This window comes from Salvelinus sp. IW2-2015, linkage group LG8 (genome assembly GCF_002910315.2).
Source record: "Salvelinus sp. IW2-2015 linkage group LG8, ASM291031v2, whole genome shotgun sequence".
Lineage (NCBI taxonomy): Eukaryota > Metazoa > Chordata > Actinopteri > Salmoniformes > Salmonidae > Salvelinus > Salvelinus sp. IW2-2015.
In genome coordinates, this window is record NC_036848.1 from 5,342,533 (window position 1) to 5,360,884 (window position 18,352).

An 18,352-nucleotide genomic window follows, 5' to 3' on the forward strand; every position below is an offset into this window, starting at 1 on the left:
CACACACAACAGTTACAACAGGCCTATACTAATGCACACACAACAGTTACAACAGGCCTATNCACACACAACAGTTACAACAGGCCTATACTAATGCACACACAACAGTTACAACAGGCCTATACTAATGCACACACAACAGTTACAACAGGCCTATACTAATGCACACACACTTTTCTATCTTATATGATTTAGTTTCTTTGACAATCTCAATGCCTAGGCTTAAAGAATGATATTTTAGTACACAAGCATTAGTCAGGTTTAACAGAAAATGCCCTCACATTCCCCACTTAAGAAACTAAGTTTATTCTAAACTTTCAGTTAAACCCTTACAGCGTTAAAAATAATCATACAAACAATAAAGTTAAAAGAAAAGAAAGAGCAATAAAACCCCTCTAGTGCTCGCCACTGCCATACATGGTAAATAACCTAAACAACCCATACATGGTAAATAACCTAAATAACCCATACATGGTAAATAATCCCTTTCTGCCATCAGCACAGTCTTCTCTACATCAAATAGTTTTTACACACAAGTTTCATTAAAACACACAGGACAATTGTCACGCTGGCACCGGGCACAATGATAAGGGTCAGCATGGTGGAAATGACCATCGACTCTGGGACCACGTCTTCCCTTTGAACACCATTTGCAGTTGTCCCTCTTAGGACTACGTTTACAGACCAAATGAGCCATCAGGTCAATTTGAGCCCTGTGCTCAGGGTTTGGATCATTATCATCCTCAACGTAGCCTGGAATTGGGAATGGGTCAGGGAAATCAGACATGTACCCATCAGTGCTTTCCTGATCATTGTCAGGTTCCTCACCTTCCTCACCTTCCTCATCATCAGACTCTGCTTGGGCTCAGCCCTTCAATAATGGTGTGGTTAGTGTATTTGGTCCTAGAGCTGTACCAACCCATCGCACCAGAACAGCTTTAATGCATGTTATTACTATAGTGCAAGCACAAAACATGAGGCATAAAACAATCCCAACCGGAAGGAGAATTTGAAGGAGCATAGTACCACATGGGCCTAATGTATTGTGGAACCATGATTTTGTCGAAGTACCCGCACTCTCAGAGGGGGCAAATTAGTGCACCAATGCCTCAAGCCTGTCCATTAATGCTGTTAAGTTATCATGTGGGTCAGGCTCCTGTCCTGAGCCTGCCGTTGGATCGAGCTGGAGCGGCTGTTATTTAAGTCCCACCGTGGGACTTTGCTGGTGTTTCTTTCGGCTGGACTGGTCTCATTTACTCCTCGGCACGTCTCTGCTCCTCCCAGGGCCCATACCACAGCTGCGATGAACAGACTGATCACAATGGCCCCCAGCATGATGCGTAGAGTCAGGTCCTGGTCCTCCCATAGCCCTCTAGGTCGCACCTGGTGGCGGCTCATCCTCCGGTACATCCTCAGCTGGATCGTGTGGCACCTTCCTGCAGTGACCGGCGTGGACCCATGTTGACCTCTCTGCGATCTTTACAGCAGTTGGAGTTATCAGGATTACCTGGAATGGCCCCGTCCAGTGCTTCTGACTCCAATGCTTCCGGCGCAGGTCCTTCACCCCCCCCCCCCCCCCCCCCCCCCCCCCCCCCCCCCCCCCCCCCCCCCCCCCCCCCCCCCCCCCAGTCACCAGGCTGAAGTTTGTGTAGCCACCCCTCTTTAGGCTGAGACAGTGCTGCTTTCACCCTGGGAAAGATAGCTTTCACAACATTGTTTTAGAGCTGTACAGTCACTTACCATCTGGTCATCACAGCCCATCAGGGTCAACCTTTTCTGTGGGAAAGGGGTATCTATCATTCTCATAGGTCTACCAATCAGTATCTCATGAGGGGCCAACCCTGTGGTCCTGTGGGCCCGCCCCATCATGTACATCAATGCCAATGGCATCACCGTCACACATGGGAGACCCGTTTCTGCCATAAATTTTACCATCTTAATCTTTGGGGTCTGGTCAGTGCGTTCCATGAGCCCGCCCGACTGGGGCCTGTAACTACAATGAGTTCTGAGGTCTATCTGCAGACTTTGTCGTGGAATATCTAATCAAAGGGAAGAGAGACTGCAGATTCTTTCAAACAACACTTTATTATAAGATTTGCAAAAATTGAAAATGAACTATCCACTCAACAGTGCATAGTTGAAAAGCTCAACAAACAGTGCCGGTTCAATGCTTGGCAGTCAGCAGATAGTGTGTAAAAGATAATTCGTTGTCTGTGTAAACTTAAGATAGCACAAGGTTGATAGGCCTAGGGCTCAACAGTCTAACTGTATTCACAACAACAAACACTATATTGTACTGCTTTCTGCAAGGTTCCAAAGATGTGACTTTCTGTAGATAGTAAACCCACGGGATTTCACATGCTGTGGTTGCACACAAAAGTCTCTCAGCTGTAAGGCCAGTCTTATGACTAAGTCACATCAAGACAAGTTTGTATCAGGTTAGAAAAACACTAGCATATAACAAGAGACTATTCTTTAAGGATTAAAACACGGGATAGCATGAATAATTATATAATTTCCCACAACATTTCCTCCCTTTTGAGACTAAGTCTCAACCTAATAGAAAATTACTTACAAGCATTTCCATTAAACAAGCATTAACATGAGGGAAAAGAAAATGCTTTCTTACACTTAGTACATTACAATTGTAAATTACCTCTGTTGTCATTCAGTTTCAACCCTTCATATAGTGCAATTCATTCTCAGAAGGGGGAAAGGAACATATGAATTCAAACATCTGTACATACTTTATCACAACACACAAGGCAATAGCTTTGTTGAGACTGTCCATATTGCCACAGGGTCACCACGATGGTACCCTACCTTGGGAGCACCATTCACATAACCCCTGCCGTGAGCATGGCCTATGGACATGCTGCACCATTAACTCAATATGTGTACCTCTATGTTATGGATTATCATAGTCTTCATCAGACATGTAATCAGGCATAGGAAATAAATCAGGTAAATAGGGTTCTGAGGCATCTCCTTCAGGGGTCAGTAATGGCATGGCAAGAATAGTCTCAACGGCTTTGCAGCACAATTTCTTAACACAAGTTATAATCAGAATTATTGTAATAAAAAAAATAACTAAGCCATAAATCAACCAATTAAATATTGTAGCTCCCATAACACCAAATAATGACTGAACCCATCCAAACAGATTCCAATCCCCACTGAGCTCTTTCAGATTTTCCACTACAATAGTGAAGTTACCCTCACCCTGGGGTATGAATGTACAGCAATGGTCACCTATCATATGGCACACTCTTGTGCAAACATTCTGTCCCCATATGTACTTAGCCTACGGCTACAAATACATTTTGCACAATTAATCATTCTATCTAATTCATAACACGTTAGTCACTACTGCTAGTCCACTTACATAGTTATAAACATACTAAAACATGCTCAGGTCAATTGTACTGTATCATCCAGAAAGCCATATGTATTGATGCGCTTTAACATTAGAATTCTGATAACATGGTAAAATAGAACCTCTACTATCAATGTTATTTATCCCAAATGTAATGCTCCACATTGAGTCTATCACTCAAATTCAAGACCCTCAATTTAGCACACACCAATACAGTTAGATTATACATTTACAAACGGGATCATATATAGACAGTTTGTACTACTTTTATTACTTTTTATCATTACAGCCCCCGTTTATCCCCGTCTTACACTGTCGTGAGTGGCATGTTAATGACAGATCGGTATCTCAATGCATTCTTAGCCTAAATAACTATACATTTAGCAGTGTGTAAACCTCAATCAACCTGATACCCCAAAACAACAATTTTAAATAAGTAAATAAAGTAAATAAATGATGACAGTTGACCAATCCCATAACCCCGAGAAAGGCCAGATCAGAACAACAATTCAGTTCAGTTTATATCTGATTCAGGAAATCCTGACAAATGATCTACTATATGACATATTATTACTTCGGACCAATATTATTAATACAAATCTCTAAAACAAATGTCAAAGTGAATAACAACACATTCTGTTGAAACAATTTTTCCAAATTGGTTATGCTCCCCTTATCACACTGTCAACCTCATCGCAGAGTCATAGGATCAGGAAATTACCCGATCATCCAGCAGACCCAATCTGGTGAGATTTATCTAAACAAAACAGAACAAACAATGCAACAATACACTCCTTCATATATCACTCTATACATCCCTACATATCACTCAAGGTGTGTAAACTTCAATCCAAAAACCTCAAAACACTGGTAATTCCCCATTTTGACACATGACTCACCATAGTGACTAACGTGTAAAAAACAACAAGAAATAAACAAATAAAACAAATTAAAATAACAAAATCAAATTAGAATCACTACCCATAACAACTTCATAAAGAAAAATAATTATACCCATAACTTGATTCAAGGAATAGAAAAATAGACTAGAGACAGGACTATCCATCTCGTGGTCCGAATCACACATATAACTATTAATTATAAACTTCTCCGTAAATATTAGTATTATAAATGACCTTGAAATCAGTATTATAAATTACCTTAAATCATCAACCAACCATCTCTTGGCTTTCCAGTGAGGGCGATCAAACCACACTAGAAAGTCAGGACAGAGGTCAGAGGTCATTCAAACCCTTCAAATAAGTGTTTCTTTCTGTAATAGATTAATTATTTAAAAACAGTCAAACATTTCATACATGTCATACATTTCATACATGTCAAACATTTCATACATGTCAAACATTTCATACATGTCAAACATTTCATACATGTCAAACATTTCATACATGTCATACATTTCATACATGTTATACATTTCATACATGTCATACATTTCATACATGTCATACATTTCGTATCCCAGGTTACAGTTTCTTCAGTACATTCCTTATCAAAAGAATACACATGTTCAATTAAAACTCAGAAAATAAAACTTCAGAAAATGTCATTTGTGTACCCCTTTCAAGATACCTCGGCTCTAACCCGTGAAAAACCCACAGAAAACAAATAAAATAACCCCACGCAATAAATCAGACATGATATTGAAACACTAACAAACATTCATGTTGTAGGGTAAAAACAAACAACATTTTCATTGCCTTATTTAATGTGGGAGCTCCCTTAACATGCATATTGTAGTGGACTTCCATCAGTCCTGGAAGAGAGAATCCTACTGAAAACACATCAGATAATACTGTGTCCCATTATGAGGAATAGACACCTTCTAAAATAAACAGTACCAGAGCCCCTTTCTGGTAATCCTGTCATTTTAACCTGTTGCATTGATTTAGTCAAAATATAAAACCTGTTTTAACAAATCAGCTCAATACTCATCAGCTCAATATTCAGTACTAAAACATTCACTTCAGATACTTTCCACTGTTCCATGTAATGGAAACAGAGTATCGTTTTAAATGACATTACCTTCCTGCTCAAATTCACTGGTGTTACCTAAACTACAAAACTGAGCAATAATAATCAGAAACTGTCAAAGAATGTTTCTGATTCAACTATTCAGACCTCTGCTTCATTGCGTCCCTTACAGCCTGATATAGCCCAGCGAGCACGACTCACTTTCACCTACGGAATTAAACATGGCATTATTAGAGTCTATCCAAAAAACACTAATAACATATTTCCATTCACATTATTAGAAGGCATTGTTTTAATTTCAATCCATCCTAACAATATTACTCTATATTTTTAATACCAACCTCTGCTGGATATTCCCTTTCTGCTTCATACTTATTAAACCTCTATTATTATAAGATTAACATGTAATGTGCCAAATCCACAAAATACATCAGCCAATTCCTAAGGGAAAAGATACATTTCGATGGGATTTAAAATAGTTCACAATACATGAGCCTCTTTCTGCCCACAACTTCAATTCAGTCAGTAACATGGACCCAATGCTATTGAAATTACGAGTAAATTCCGCAAATAACCCAATTATAATGGTTTGTAGTCTTGACATCTGGCACATAATAACGACACAATTACCAGAAAATAGCCTTAACGTTCATCCAAGTGTTTCTTTCCAAAGATTTCACATGTGCAAAGGGGATTTAGCAGTCAACGACTTGAATGAGCGCAGTTGCACTTGGCCAAATCAATTCCTGTAATTAATTCAGTAATTATACATTTACTCTGACACGTCGCGACCCACTATTAACAGGTCCGGGTCGCGACCCATACATTAAGAAAGGCTGACCTAGATGGGCAGAGAGTTCATGCAGAGGGAGAAGGCACTAAGTGACCCAACTGTCCCAATGCATTTTAACATCGGTGGGGCCTGAATGCAGGTGGCCAAAGAGATCCTGGACAAAGGTGAGATTGTCTATCACTTTCAAAAGATCTGACAATGTAAAGCTGAAGGATTGTAGCCTAGTCTACATCATACACTTCTCCTTGTGTCATTACCATGTGATGGGATATAAGGTGCTACAGTACATTGTCCTGGATCCACTTTATAGAATATTACTAGTGTTTGATAGCATTATTGTTTTACCTACCATGTTTGTTAGCTAATTCTCAAGGTCAATGTTTGAATTTAAGTATATACAGTACCAGTCGAAAGATTGGACACACATACCCATTCAAGGGTTTTTCTTTATTTTTACTTTTTTCTACATTGTAGAATAATAATGAAGACATTAAAACTATGAAATAACACATATGGAATCATGTAGTAACCAAAAAAGTGTTAAACAAATCAAAATATATTTTATATTTGAGATTCTTCAAAGTAGCCACTTTTTGCCTCGATGACAGCTTTGCATGGGGGGTCAATGAATATGTTGTAAAAGCGTTACAGTGAAAATGGTTAACTTTGTTAAAGCAAGGCCCCTGAACTATTATGTATTTTCTGCACTATGCAATGATATGGGCAGCGACCATGTAACGCCTTTACAACATACAGAAGTGCACTGGTTATCAAAGGGCAAAGTTTTTGAGCTTAAAGATTTCTTTACTGTCCATAATTTTCACTTGTCTGACTGCTTGCATGATGCCAAGTTTCTCACACAACTGGCCTACCTGGGTGATGTTTTTTCTCACCTGAATGATCTGAATCTAGGATTACAGGGACTCTCGGCAACTATATTCAATGTGCAGGACAAAATTGAGGCTATGATTAAGAAGTTGGAGCTCTTCTCTGTCTGCATTAACAAGGTCAACACACAGGTCTTTCAGTCATTGTATGATTTTTTTGTGTGCAAATGAACTCAAGCTTACAGACAATGTCAAATGTGATATAGCGAAGCACCTGAGTGAGTTGGGTGCGCAATTACACAGGTACTTTCCCGAAACGGATGACACAAACAACTGGATTCGTTATCCCTTTCATGCCCTGCCTCCAGTCCACTTACCGATATCTGAACAAGAGAGCCTCATCAAAAGCCCTGGGTAAAGCCAATTGTAGCAACCTTAACCTAATAACTAGCGACCTCATCAAGGGGTTTGGAACCCCCCGGATATGTTACAGTATAGGCTTATTAACACCCATAGATAAAAAAGGAAAAAAAAGAATATGACTGAAAAATGCTTCATGAGCATAGTTCAACTGTCACACCCCACCGTAACCCAAATAGAAGCTTATTTGAATACATTGTTTTTAAACAATGTAAATGTAAACAAACACCATATAGCTTCAAATAAATAGAATGCTGAACTCATGGATGGTTAGTCATTGCATCCATCTTTGTGCATGAATTTAAGAGTGTTTATATTTCTCCACCACTATCCCTCAACTGTTTAACGAAACGGAGGTGGGGTAACCACTTTGTGGTTGTTGTTTGAATTGCAGATTGCCCCTTTAAACTAGACTACAGGAAATAATACCACAGAGACCTAGAGTGGTCCTCCAGCTCAGTTGGTACAGCATGGTGCTTAGCTCTTGCAATGCCATGATAGCGGGTTTGAGTCCCGGGACCACACATATGGATGTAAGTTGCTATGCATAAAAGCATTTGCCAAGTGTAATATATTTTTATGATATATTAGCATGATTTGTACAAGGGGTGGAATTGTCTTCTGGATATAATTATTTGAAAACAAATTTAGATGACCTGGACATTTGTAAACAGTAGGCTGTAATCAGCAATAGTTGGTTTATTTAGTGTTTTTTAACAAACACTTGGCTTAACAAACACTCTGTTGCCAACAAAAATACATTATTAACCCTCGGATGACACCTAGTGGACAGAAAAAGCAGCTCAAGCACCACTACTAACATAATGACAACCTATCTGAAGACAGGCTATTCCTTTCCTATTTTACAGACATGCCCAATATGAGCAAAGCGCCTTGTCATGAGTAATTAGGCTACGTATTCCAATGTCTGACCCAATCATTTCTGTGTGGGTTAGACCTAGGCTGTAGCATAATGTAGGTGCAAGGATGGAGTTTCTTTGGCAGCTGAGTGCAGTGATGATCTGGCATCGTAGGGCACCTGAAAAAAGAGTGTGGAAGGAAGTGTGATTTTTTTTAAACGTAAACCATAGGATACTTTCCAGAAATCCACTCTGACATAAATGAGCTGTGATGCTCTAAATAATATTTTTTGCCAGATATAGAAAGATAACATACAAGCATGTGCTACATCACAATCTCTAATGTAGGCCTACGGTAAGTTATGTAAATAGCAAAGTATAATAACAGCATATAGCACATCACCCCAATTACAACAATTGCAGTTACAGTGCAGGAGTTCAACTAGGAGTCGTAGGCTGTCCAGTGCTCTACGTGAGGTAATTTGCAGTTCAACTGTTCTGTTTTTAGCAGATCTAACATAATTACACTGGATAAAAACAGGTTGTTTGGATGCTGGCTGATAGCAGTTATTCACGATAATTCCTGCATAATGACTGTTGGGCAGGCCTTCCCTGGGAGGAAGAGCAGCTCTGTCTTGTCGAGGATGAGCTTGAGGTGGTGGGCCGAAATCCAAGCAGAGATATTTGCCAGGCACACAGAGATGTGTGTCGCAACATGGGTGTCAGAAAGGGGGAAGAAGAAAAGTAGTTGAGTGTCAGAGGCGAGGGTCTAGCTCCGAGCTGTGGGGACACCAGTAGTGAGAGTATGTGGTGCAGATACAGATCCTCTCCACATCACCTGGTAGGAGCGGCCTGCCAGGTAGGATGCAACCCAAGAGTGTGCAAAGCCTGAGACGCCCTGAGAAGGGGTAGAGGAGGATCTAATGGTTTATGGTGTCGAAGGCAGTGGATGGATCTAGGAGGATGAGAACAGAGGAGAGAGAGTCAGCTTTGGCAGTGCAGAGAGCCTCTATGACACAGAGAAGAGCAATCTCGGTTGAGTGACCCGTCTTGAAGCCTGACTGGTTAGGGTCAAGAAGAACGTTCTGAGAGAGATAGCGAGAGAGTTGGTCACAGACAGCACGCTCAAGTGTTTTGGAAAGAAAAGAAAGAAAGGATACCGGTCTGTAGCTTTTGATGTCAGAGGGTTCAAGTGTTGGTTTCTTGAGGAGGGGAGCGACTCAGGCAATTTCGAAGTCAGAGGGGACGCAGACAGTGGTCATGGATGAGTTGATGAGGGAAATGAGGAATGGGAAAGGGTCTCCAGAGATGGTCTGGAGGAGGGGAAGGGGTCGAGCGTCAGGTTGTCGGGTTGCCGGACCTCACTAGTCAGAGGATTTCATCTGGAGAGAGACCATTATCTGTCTGGCATCTGTAAGCTTAAGCCTCACACACACAGACATTGATGCAGGGCTGTAGATGTAATCAATCTGTAGATGTAAATAAATGTACAATATTCTGGTTATATTTTGAGAACCACATAATATTGTTCAGAATTGACTGGTGAATATGAAAGTGTTAAACTGCTGATGAACAACTTCAGGTGTCTTGTGTTTCTGTCTGCTCCTGGGCCAAGCAGACCTGAACACCATTACTATTTTATAGTGACTATTTCCATAATCTCTCAGTTCACTTGGTGACCATATCCAAAGTTGTAAATATTACCCTTCAATTACTTTTATGGTAGGTAAATAACAGGGTCAAACACCATACAAAGGGGGTCTTGGTCTGGTCAGATTGACCCATAGCTAAGAACTAAGAATAAAAAAGAGTTGCTGACCTTTTCATTCCCGAGTTTCACCCGTGGCCCCAACACAGTCCTACACTGCACCTCTCTGCAACCAATAAATGCCCCTCCTTCACACGCCTCTGCAATGAATTCAAATTGACCATTAAACCGGAGTGGGGTTGCCTTTGATTCATATTTTCAATATCAAACTTCCTATCTCCCTTAAGCTGGCTGTCTCTCTCTCTCAATTCAATTAATTTTCAATTTAAGGCCTTTATTGGCAAGGGAAACATACAGTTGAGATCGGAAGTTTACATACACTTAGGATGGAGTCACTAAAGCTCCTTTTTCAACCACTCCACAAATTTCTTGTTAACAAACTATAGTTTTGGCAAGTCGGTTAGGATATCTACTTTGTGCATGACACAAGTAATTTTTCCAACAATTGTTTACAGACAGATTATTTCACTTATAATTCACTGTATCACATTTCCAGTGGGTCAGAAGTTTACATACACTAAGTTGACTGTGCCTTTAAACAGCTTGGAAAATTCCAGAAAATGATGTCATGGCTTTAGAAGCTTCTGATAGGCTAATTTACATAATTTGAGTCATTTGGAGGTGTACCTGTGGATGTATTTCAAGGCCTACCTTCAAACTCAGTGCCTCTTTGCTTGACATCATGGGAAAATCAAAAGAAATCAGCCAAGAAATCAGCAAAACAAATTGTCCAAACACCTGAAGGTACCACGTTCATCTGTACAAACAATAGTACGCAAGTATAAACACCATGGGACCATGTAGCCGTCATACTGCTCAGGAAGGAGAGGCATTCTGTCTCCTAGAGATGAACGTACTTTGGTGCAAAAAGTGCAAGTCAATCCCAGAACAACAGCAAAGGACCTTGTGAAGATGCTGGAGGAAACAGGTACAAAAGTATCTATATCCACAGTAAAACGAGTTCTATATCGACATAACCTGAAAGGCGCTCAAGCAAGGAAGAAGCACTGCTCCAAAACCGCATAAAAAGACAGACTACGGTTTGCAACAGCACATGGGGACAAAGATCGTACTTTTGGAGAATGTCCTCTGGTCTGATGAAACAAAATAGAACTGTTCCATAATGGCATCGTTATGTTGGAGGAAAAAGGGAGGCACTTGCAAGCAATGAACACCATCCCAACACGTGAAGACAGGGTGCAGCATCATGTTGTGGGGGTGCTTTGCGCAGGAGATACTGGTGCACTTCACAAAATAGATGCATCATGAGGGCTGAAATGTTATTTATTGAACACATCAAGACATCAGTCAGGAAGTTAAAGCTTGGTCGCAAACGTCTTCCAAATGGAAGCATACTTCCAAAGTTGTGGCAAAATGGCTTAAGGAGAACAAGGTCAAGTATTGGAGTGCCATCGCAAAGCCTGACCTCAATCCTATAGAAAATTTGTGGCAGAACTGAAAAATGTGTGGCAGCAAGGAGCCCACAACCTACTCAGTTACACCAGACCTGTCAGAATGGGCCAAAATTCACCCAACTGTTGTGGGAAGCTCGTGGAGGTACCGAAACATTTGACCCAAGTTAAAACAATTTAAAGGCAATGCTACCAAATACTAATTGAGTGCATGTAAACTTCTGACCCACTGGAATGTGATGAAATAAATAAAGACTGAAATAAATCATTCTCTCTACTATTATTCTGACATTTCACATTCTTAAAATAAGTGTGCTCGTAACCGACCTAAAACAAGGAATTTACTTGGATTAAATGTAAAAAACTGAGTTTAAAAGTACTTGGCTAAGGTGTATGATACTTCCGACTTCAACTGTATGTAAACATTACCAAAGCAAGTGAAGGAGATAATAAACAAAACTGAAGTAAAAAATACTAATGTACAGTAAACATTACAACTCACGACAGTTCAAAAAGAGTAATGTCATTTTCAGTTCAAATTTCAAATGTCTCATATGTCTATATACAGTGTTGTAACGATGTGCAAATAGTTAAAGTACACAAGGAAAATAAATACATAATATGGGTTGTATTTACAATGGTGTTTGTTCTTCACTGGTTGCCGTTTGCTTGTTGCAACAGGTCACAAATCTTGCTGCTGTGATTGCACACTGGGTATTTCACCCAATAATATGGGAGTTTATCAAAATTGGATTTGTTTTTGAATCTCTCTCTCCCTTACAGCTGTCCTTCTCCCGCCTCTTACACATCTCTCTCTCTCTCTCTCTCTCTTCTCTCTCTCTCTCTCTCTCTCTCTCTCTCTCTCTCTCTCCTCTCATCTCTCTCCTCTCTCCTCTTCTCTTCTCTCTCTCTCTCTTCTCTCTCCTCTTCCTTCTCTCTCGTTCTTCTCTTCCTCTCTCTCTACAGCTTCTTCTCTCTGTCTTTCTTTCCCTTCTCTCTCTTACAGCTGTCTTTCTCTCTGTCTTCTCTCTCTACAGCTTTTTCTCTCGCTTACTTCGCTTCTCTCTCGGTTCTCTCTCTCTGTCTCTCACCCACCACCCAATGGTCTCTGTCCCTTACAGCTCAGCTGAGTTATGACCAGGGTGCACCTCACCGTTTGTGGTGTATTTGAATACAGATTAGCTGGCCCAGGTGTTCCAGTGCTTTGCCATTACCATTACTGGGACAGTATTTGCAACTAATAAAACAGTTAATCGCAAGGTCATCACCTTCGCTGCTCATGTGGGGTGGGGTGGGGGGGGGGTGGAGGCGGCCGCAGTGGGCGGCCCACTTTTGGTGGCAGGGCGACGACGTCTTTCGATAGCATAATTAGTTCCTTTAATTAAGAGTTTAGACAGCTTATTGAATAAATCCTCTTGTAATTAAGCAGCCAATCTCCTATTCCGATCATTCATGAGTTGTTTCCCACTCCCTCCCACTTCCTTTTTCCATTTGAATGTTTCCTAAATTCCTTCTCTTGTGCTGTAAGTGGTATACATTCTTCTGAGTGTTGCCTACCACCCAGATCCATGCTTGTGTATACCTTTAGCACCCTACCTTTGCTTTATTTCCACCTAAACACAGAAAGTCAACACATTGCTGATAATATTGTACTGCATTTTTGTGTCTAGATTGAATCTAATGTAGAGCCAAGTAGTGCAGTGTTTTATTTTGGGCTATTAATACAACCCAAGCCTCTTAGGTTAGGTCTCTTCAGACTTCCTGTTGCTCAACCATAATGACATGTTGGAACGCTGCTGATAGTAAAGTAGGTCCAAATCTTCACAGGTAGTCATCATCTTATCAGCTCATGATGTTAACATTACTGATCATAATGTCAAATTGTTAGGGGTATCTGTCAAGAGAGACCTTGGCTGACTGCTTCAAATGGAACAACTGTATGCTTATAACATACGTATTGAGAGTGAAAGCCACCCAGATGCAGAGAGATTTGTCACTCCCATCTGTCTGGTTCCTGGGGCCAATGCTGTGCGGCGCGGCCTGTTTAATGGATGCCCAGTCAACAGAGTCCTCCTCCATTTCTCCACAACCTCACTCCACCAGGTATATCTTTCAGAATATTTTCTGCATTTTATTGCGCTTAGCACACCTCCTGACTCCCGTGATCTTTTAATCCCCTGAGCCATTACTTCTGCAGTGTTGCTGAACCTCCCAGGTCTCCTATACTAGCTACCCCTCACCCTGCCTGCCTTCCTCCCCTCACGTCATTATTTACCCCCCTGCTCCGTCTGGATGGAGGTGGCTGTCTGGCTGATGTCCCAATGTATTTGTCACTTTCACACGAGGAGGTCAAACGGCAGGCCTGTCTTTTTTTCAGCTTTTTCATTCTCTTTTAAGTAAAACATTAACATCTTCCATTCCTTTAGAGAAAAAATCATTAAAATATTTTAACAGTGGCAATCTAGGCATCTTTATCTTTTGGTATCCTTTCTATCCTCCTCACCTACAGATAACAGCTTGTTATCTACTCCAAAATCCACCCCACATAATTAAATAGAAATGATCAACTGATAGTTATAAAAAAAAAACCTTGGCATCCTTGAAGTGTCTGCCCTTCAGTGCCAGTGAGGTGAGCTGTCAGTCCCTGTGTGCTTGCTCTGTGTTGTCTATCTGATGGTATGGTCTTGTGCTTTAGGTCAGACTGGACTCACCAGTGACAATTCAGTTAGAGGACAAAATGGGCATTATCAGGTGCCAAACTAATTGCTCATTAGAAATGATGCCTGGAAAAGTACATTGTGTTGAGATTACTGCTGAGTCTATGATGAATCATTAGAAAGATGCATTTGATTGACAGTTGATCTTCGATTGACAATTTATCAAGATCCTTGAAATTATGCGCTTAGTTGTCATTCAGTGACTAACAACCAAACCATATGGGATGTTTGTACCTGAGAAACTCATTTGAAAATAAATGTGTGATTATTATTGCAATAAAAATCATAATCACTTATCAATTTGGAATGATCAAAACACTGACCTCAAACGTATTTCTGCATAATTAAGATGATACACACAGCAAGTCACCTTAAACTATAGTCATTTAAACTCTTTTACAGAGGGTGACTTGTAGGCTACCTGAGGGAAGTTACTCACAGAGCAGCTTAAGATGAGGAGACTGTGCATTCATAAGAATTATGTCCCTTTTATTGCACACTGTAAAATGCACAGCTGATTTATCTAACAGTCCTCTCACTGCATCGGAAACTCATTTCAATCAGAAATGGCAGAACTTGATTTAAGAATTCATTCTTTAATGGGCTAGCCTTGGTCAAATTTAAACATATTCAATTAATCAGCAAAACATTCAATATGCCCTGTCTTAAACCCAGTTAAGCAAACAAAGGCCTTTTAATATACATTTTCCAGGAGATTTCTTTATTGATTTGGTGCAAAATGATTTGTGTGATACATTCTAGTGGATCAATAAAGGGCGAATCAATATCTTATATAGAAAAATCATCCCATCAAAGATGAAGTGCCAACGAACTGTAAAAAGCCAAACTTTTAACGTTTACAACTAGTGATGTCCTGAGGCATAGCTACTCAACTAGTGATGTCCTGAGGTATAGCTACTCAACTAGTGATGTCCTGAGGCATTGCTACTCAACTAGAGATGTCCTGAGCATAGCTACTCACCTAGTGAATATCCTGAGGCATAGCTACTCAACTAGTGATATGTCCCTGAGGCATAGCTACTCAACTAGTGATGTCTGAGGCATAGCTACTCAACTAGTGATGTCCTGAGGTATAGCTACTCAACTAGTGATGTCCTGAGGCATAGCTACTCACTAGTGATGTCCTGAGGCATGCTACTCAACTAGTGATGTCCTGAGGCATAGCTCCTCAACTAGTGATGTCTTGAGGCATAGCTACTCAACTAGTGATGTCCTGAGGTATAGCTACTCAACTAGTGATGTCCTGAGGCATAGCTACTCAAACTAGTAATGTCCTGAGGCATAGCTACTCAACTAGTGATGTCCTGAGGTATAGCTTACTCCTAGTGATGTCCGAGGCATAGCTACTCAACTAGTGATGTCCTGAGGCATAGCTACTCAACTAGTGATGTCCTGGGGTATAGCTACTCAACTAGTGATCCTGAGGCATAGCTACTCAACTAGTGATATCCTGAGGCATAGCTACTCAACTAGTGATGTCCTGAGGCATAGCTATTCAACTAGTGATGTCCTGAGGCATTGCTACTCAACTAGAATGTCCTGAGGCATAGCTACTCAACTAGTGATGTCCTGAGGCATAGCTACTCAACTAGTGATGTCCTGAGGCATAGCTACTCAACTAGTGATATCCTGAGGCATAGCTACTCAATAGTGATGTCCTGAGGCATAGCTACTCAACAGTGATATCCTGAGGCATAGCTACTCAACTAGTGATGTCCTGAGGCATAGCTACTCAACTAGTGATATCCTGAGCATAGCTACTCAACTAGTGATATCCTGAGGCATTGCTACTCAACTAGTGATGTCCTGAGCATAGCTACTCAACTAGTGATGTCTGAGGCATAGCTATCACTAGTGATGTCCTGAGGCATTGCTACTCAACTAGTGATATCCTGAGGCATAGCTATCTCAGTGATTCCTGAGGCATAGCTACTCAACTAGTGATGTCCTGAGGCATAGCTTACTCAACTAGTGATGTCCTGAGGCATAGCTACTCAACTAGTGATGTCCTGAGGCATAGCTACTCAACTAGTGATGTCCTGAGGCATAGCTACTCAACTAGTGATATCCTGAGGCATAGCTACTCAACTAGTGATGTCCTGAGGCATAGCTACTCAACTAGTGATGTCCTGAGGCATAAGCTACTCAACTAGTGATGTCCTGAGGTATAGCTACTCAACTAGTGATGTCCTGAGGCATAGCTACTCAACTAGTGATATCCTGAGGCATAGCTACTCAACTAGTGATGTCCTGAGGCATAGCTACTCAACTAGTGATGTCCTGAGGCATAGCTCCTCAACTAGTGATATCCTGAGCATAGCTACTCAACGAGTGATGTCCTGAGGCATAGCTACTCAACTAGTGATTCCCTGAGGCATAGCTACTCAACTAGTGATGTCCTGAGGTATAGCTACTCAACTAGTGATGTCCTGAGGCATAGCTACTCAACTAGTGATGTCCTGAGGCATAGCTACTCAACTAGTGATGTCCTGGGGTATAGCTACTCAACTGTGATGTCCTGAGGCATAGCTACTCAATTAGTGATATCCTGAGGCATAGCTACTCAACTAGTGATGTCCTGAGGCATAGCTACTCAACTAGTGATGTCCTGAGGCATTGCTACTCACTAGAGATGTCCTGAGGCATAGCTACTCAACTAGTGATGTCCTGAGGCATAGCTACTCAATAGTGATGTCCTGAGGCATAGCTACTCAACTAGTGATATCCCTGAGGCATAGCTACTCAACTAGTGATGTCTGAGGCATAGCTACTCAACTAGTGATATCCTGAGGCATAGCTACTCAACTAGTGATGTCCTGAGGCATAGCTACTCAACTAGTGTATCCTGAGGCAATAGCTACTCAACTAGTGATATCCCTGAGGCCATAGCTACTCAACTAGTGTGTCCTGAGGCATAGCTACTCAACTAGTGATATCCTGAGCATAGCTACTCAACTAGTGATGTCCTGAGGCATAGCTACTCAACTAGTGATGTCCTGAGGCTAGCTACTCAACTAGTGATGTCCTGAGGCATAGCTACTCAACTAGTGATATCCTGAGGCATAGCTACTCAACTAGTGATGTCCTGAGGCATAGCTACTCAACTAGTGATGTCCTGAGGCATAGCTACTCAACTAGTGATATCCTGAGGATAGCTACTCAACTAGTGATGTCCTGAGGCATAGCTACTCAACTAGTGATGTCCTGAGGCATAGCTACTCAACTAGTGATGTCCTGAGGCATAGCTACTCAACTAGTGATGTCTGAGGCATAGCTACTCAACTAGTGATGTCCTGAGGCATAGCTACTCAACTAGTGATATCCTGAGGCATAGCTACTCAACTAGTGATGTCCTGAGGCATAGCTACTCAACTAGTGATGTCCTGAGGCTAGCACTAAAGGATCTGAGCATAGCACTCAACTAGTGATGTCCTGAGGCATGCTACTCAACTAGTGATGTTCCTGAGGCATAGCTACTCAACTAGTGATGTCCTGAGGCATAGCTACTCAACTAGTGATGTCTGAGGCATAGCTACTCAACTAGTGATCCTGAGGCTAGCTACTCAACTAGTGATGTCCTGAGGCATAGCTACTCAACTAGTGATGTCCTGAGGCATAGCTACTCAACTAGTGATGTCCTGAGCATACTACTCAACTAGTTGTCCTGAGGCATAGCTACTCAACTAGTGATGTCCTGAGGCATAGCTACTCAACTAGTGATTCCTGGAGCATAGCTACTCAACTAGTGATTCCTGAGGCATTGCTACTCAACTAGTGATTGTCCTGAGGCATAGCTACTCAACTAGTGATGTCCTGAGGCATAGCTACTCAACTAGTGATGTCCTGAGCTATGCTACTCAACTAGTGATTCCTGAGGCATAGCTACTCAACTAGTGATGTCCTGAGGCATAGCTACTCAACTAGTGATGTCCTGAGGCATAGCTACTCAACTAGTGATTCCTGAGGCATAGCTACTCAACTAGTGATGTCCTGAGGCATAGCTACTCAACTAGTGATGTCCTGAGGCATAGCTACTCAACTAGTGATATCCTGAGGCATAGCTACTCAACTAGTGATGTCCTGAGGCATAGCTACTCAACTAGTGATGTCCTGAGGCATAGCTACTCAACTAGTGATGTCCTGAGGTATAGCTACTCAACTAGTGA

At 41.3% G+C, this 18,352-nt stretch overlaps 1 protein-coding gene across 1 annotated transcript in view; it reads left to right on the forward strand.

Moving 5' to 3' along the window:
* The first annotated feature begins 6,294 nt into the window (after nt 1-6,294).
* LOC139028096 (proline-rich protein 36-like) overlaps nt 6,295-18,352 on the forward strand; it is an 81,619-nt gene continuing 69,561 nt past the window's right edge. Inside the window, exon 1 of the mRNA XM_070444649.1 lies at nt 6,295-6,325. Within this exon, the coding sequence (XP_070300750.1) occupies nt 6,295-6,325 (31 nt within the window). The remainder of the gene's footprint in view (nt 6,326-18,352) is intronic.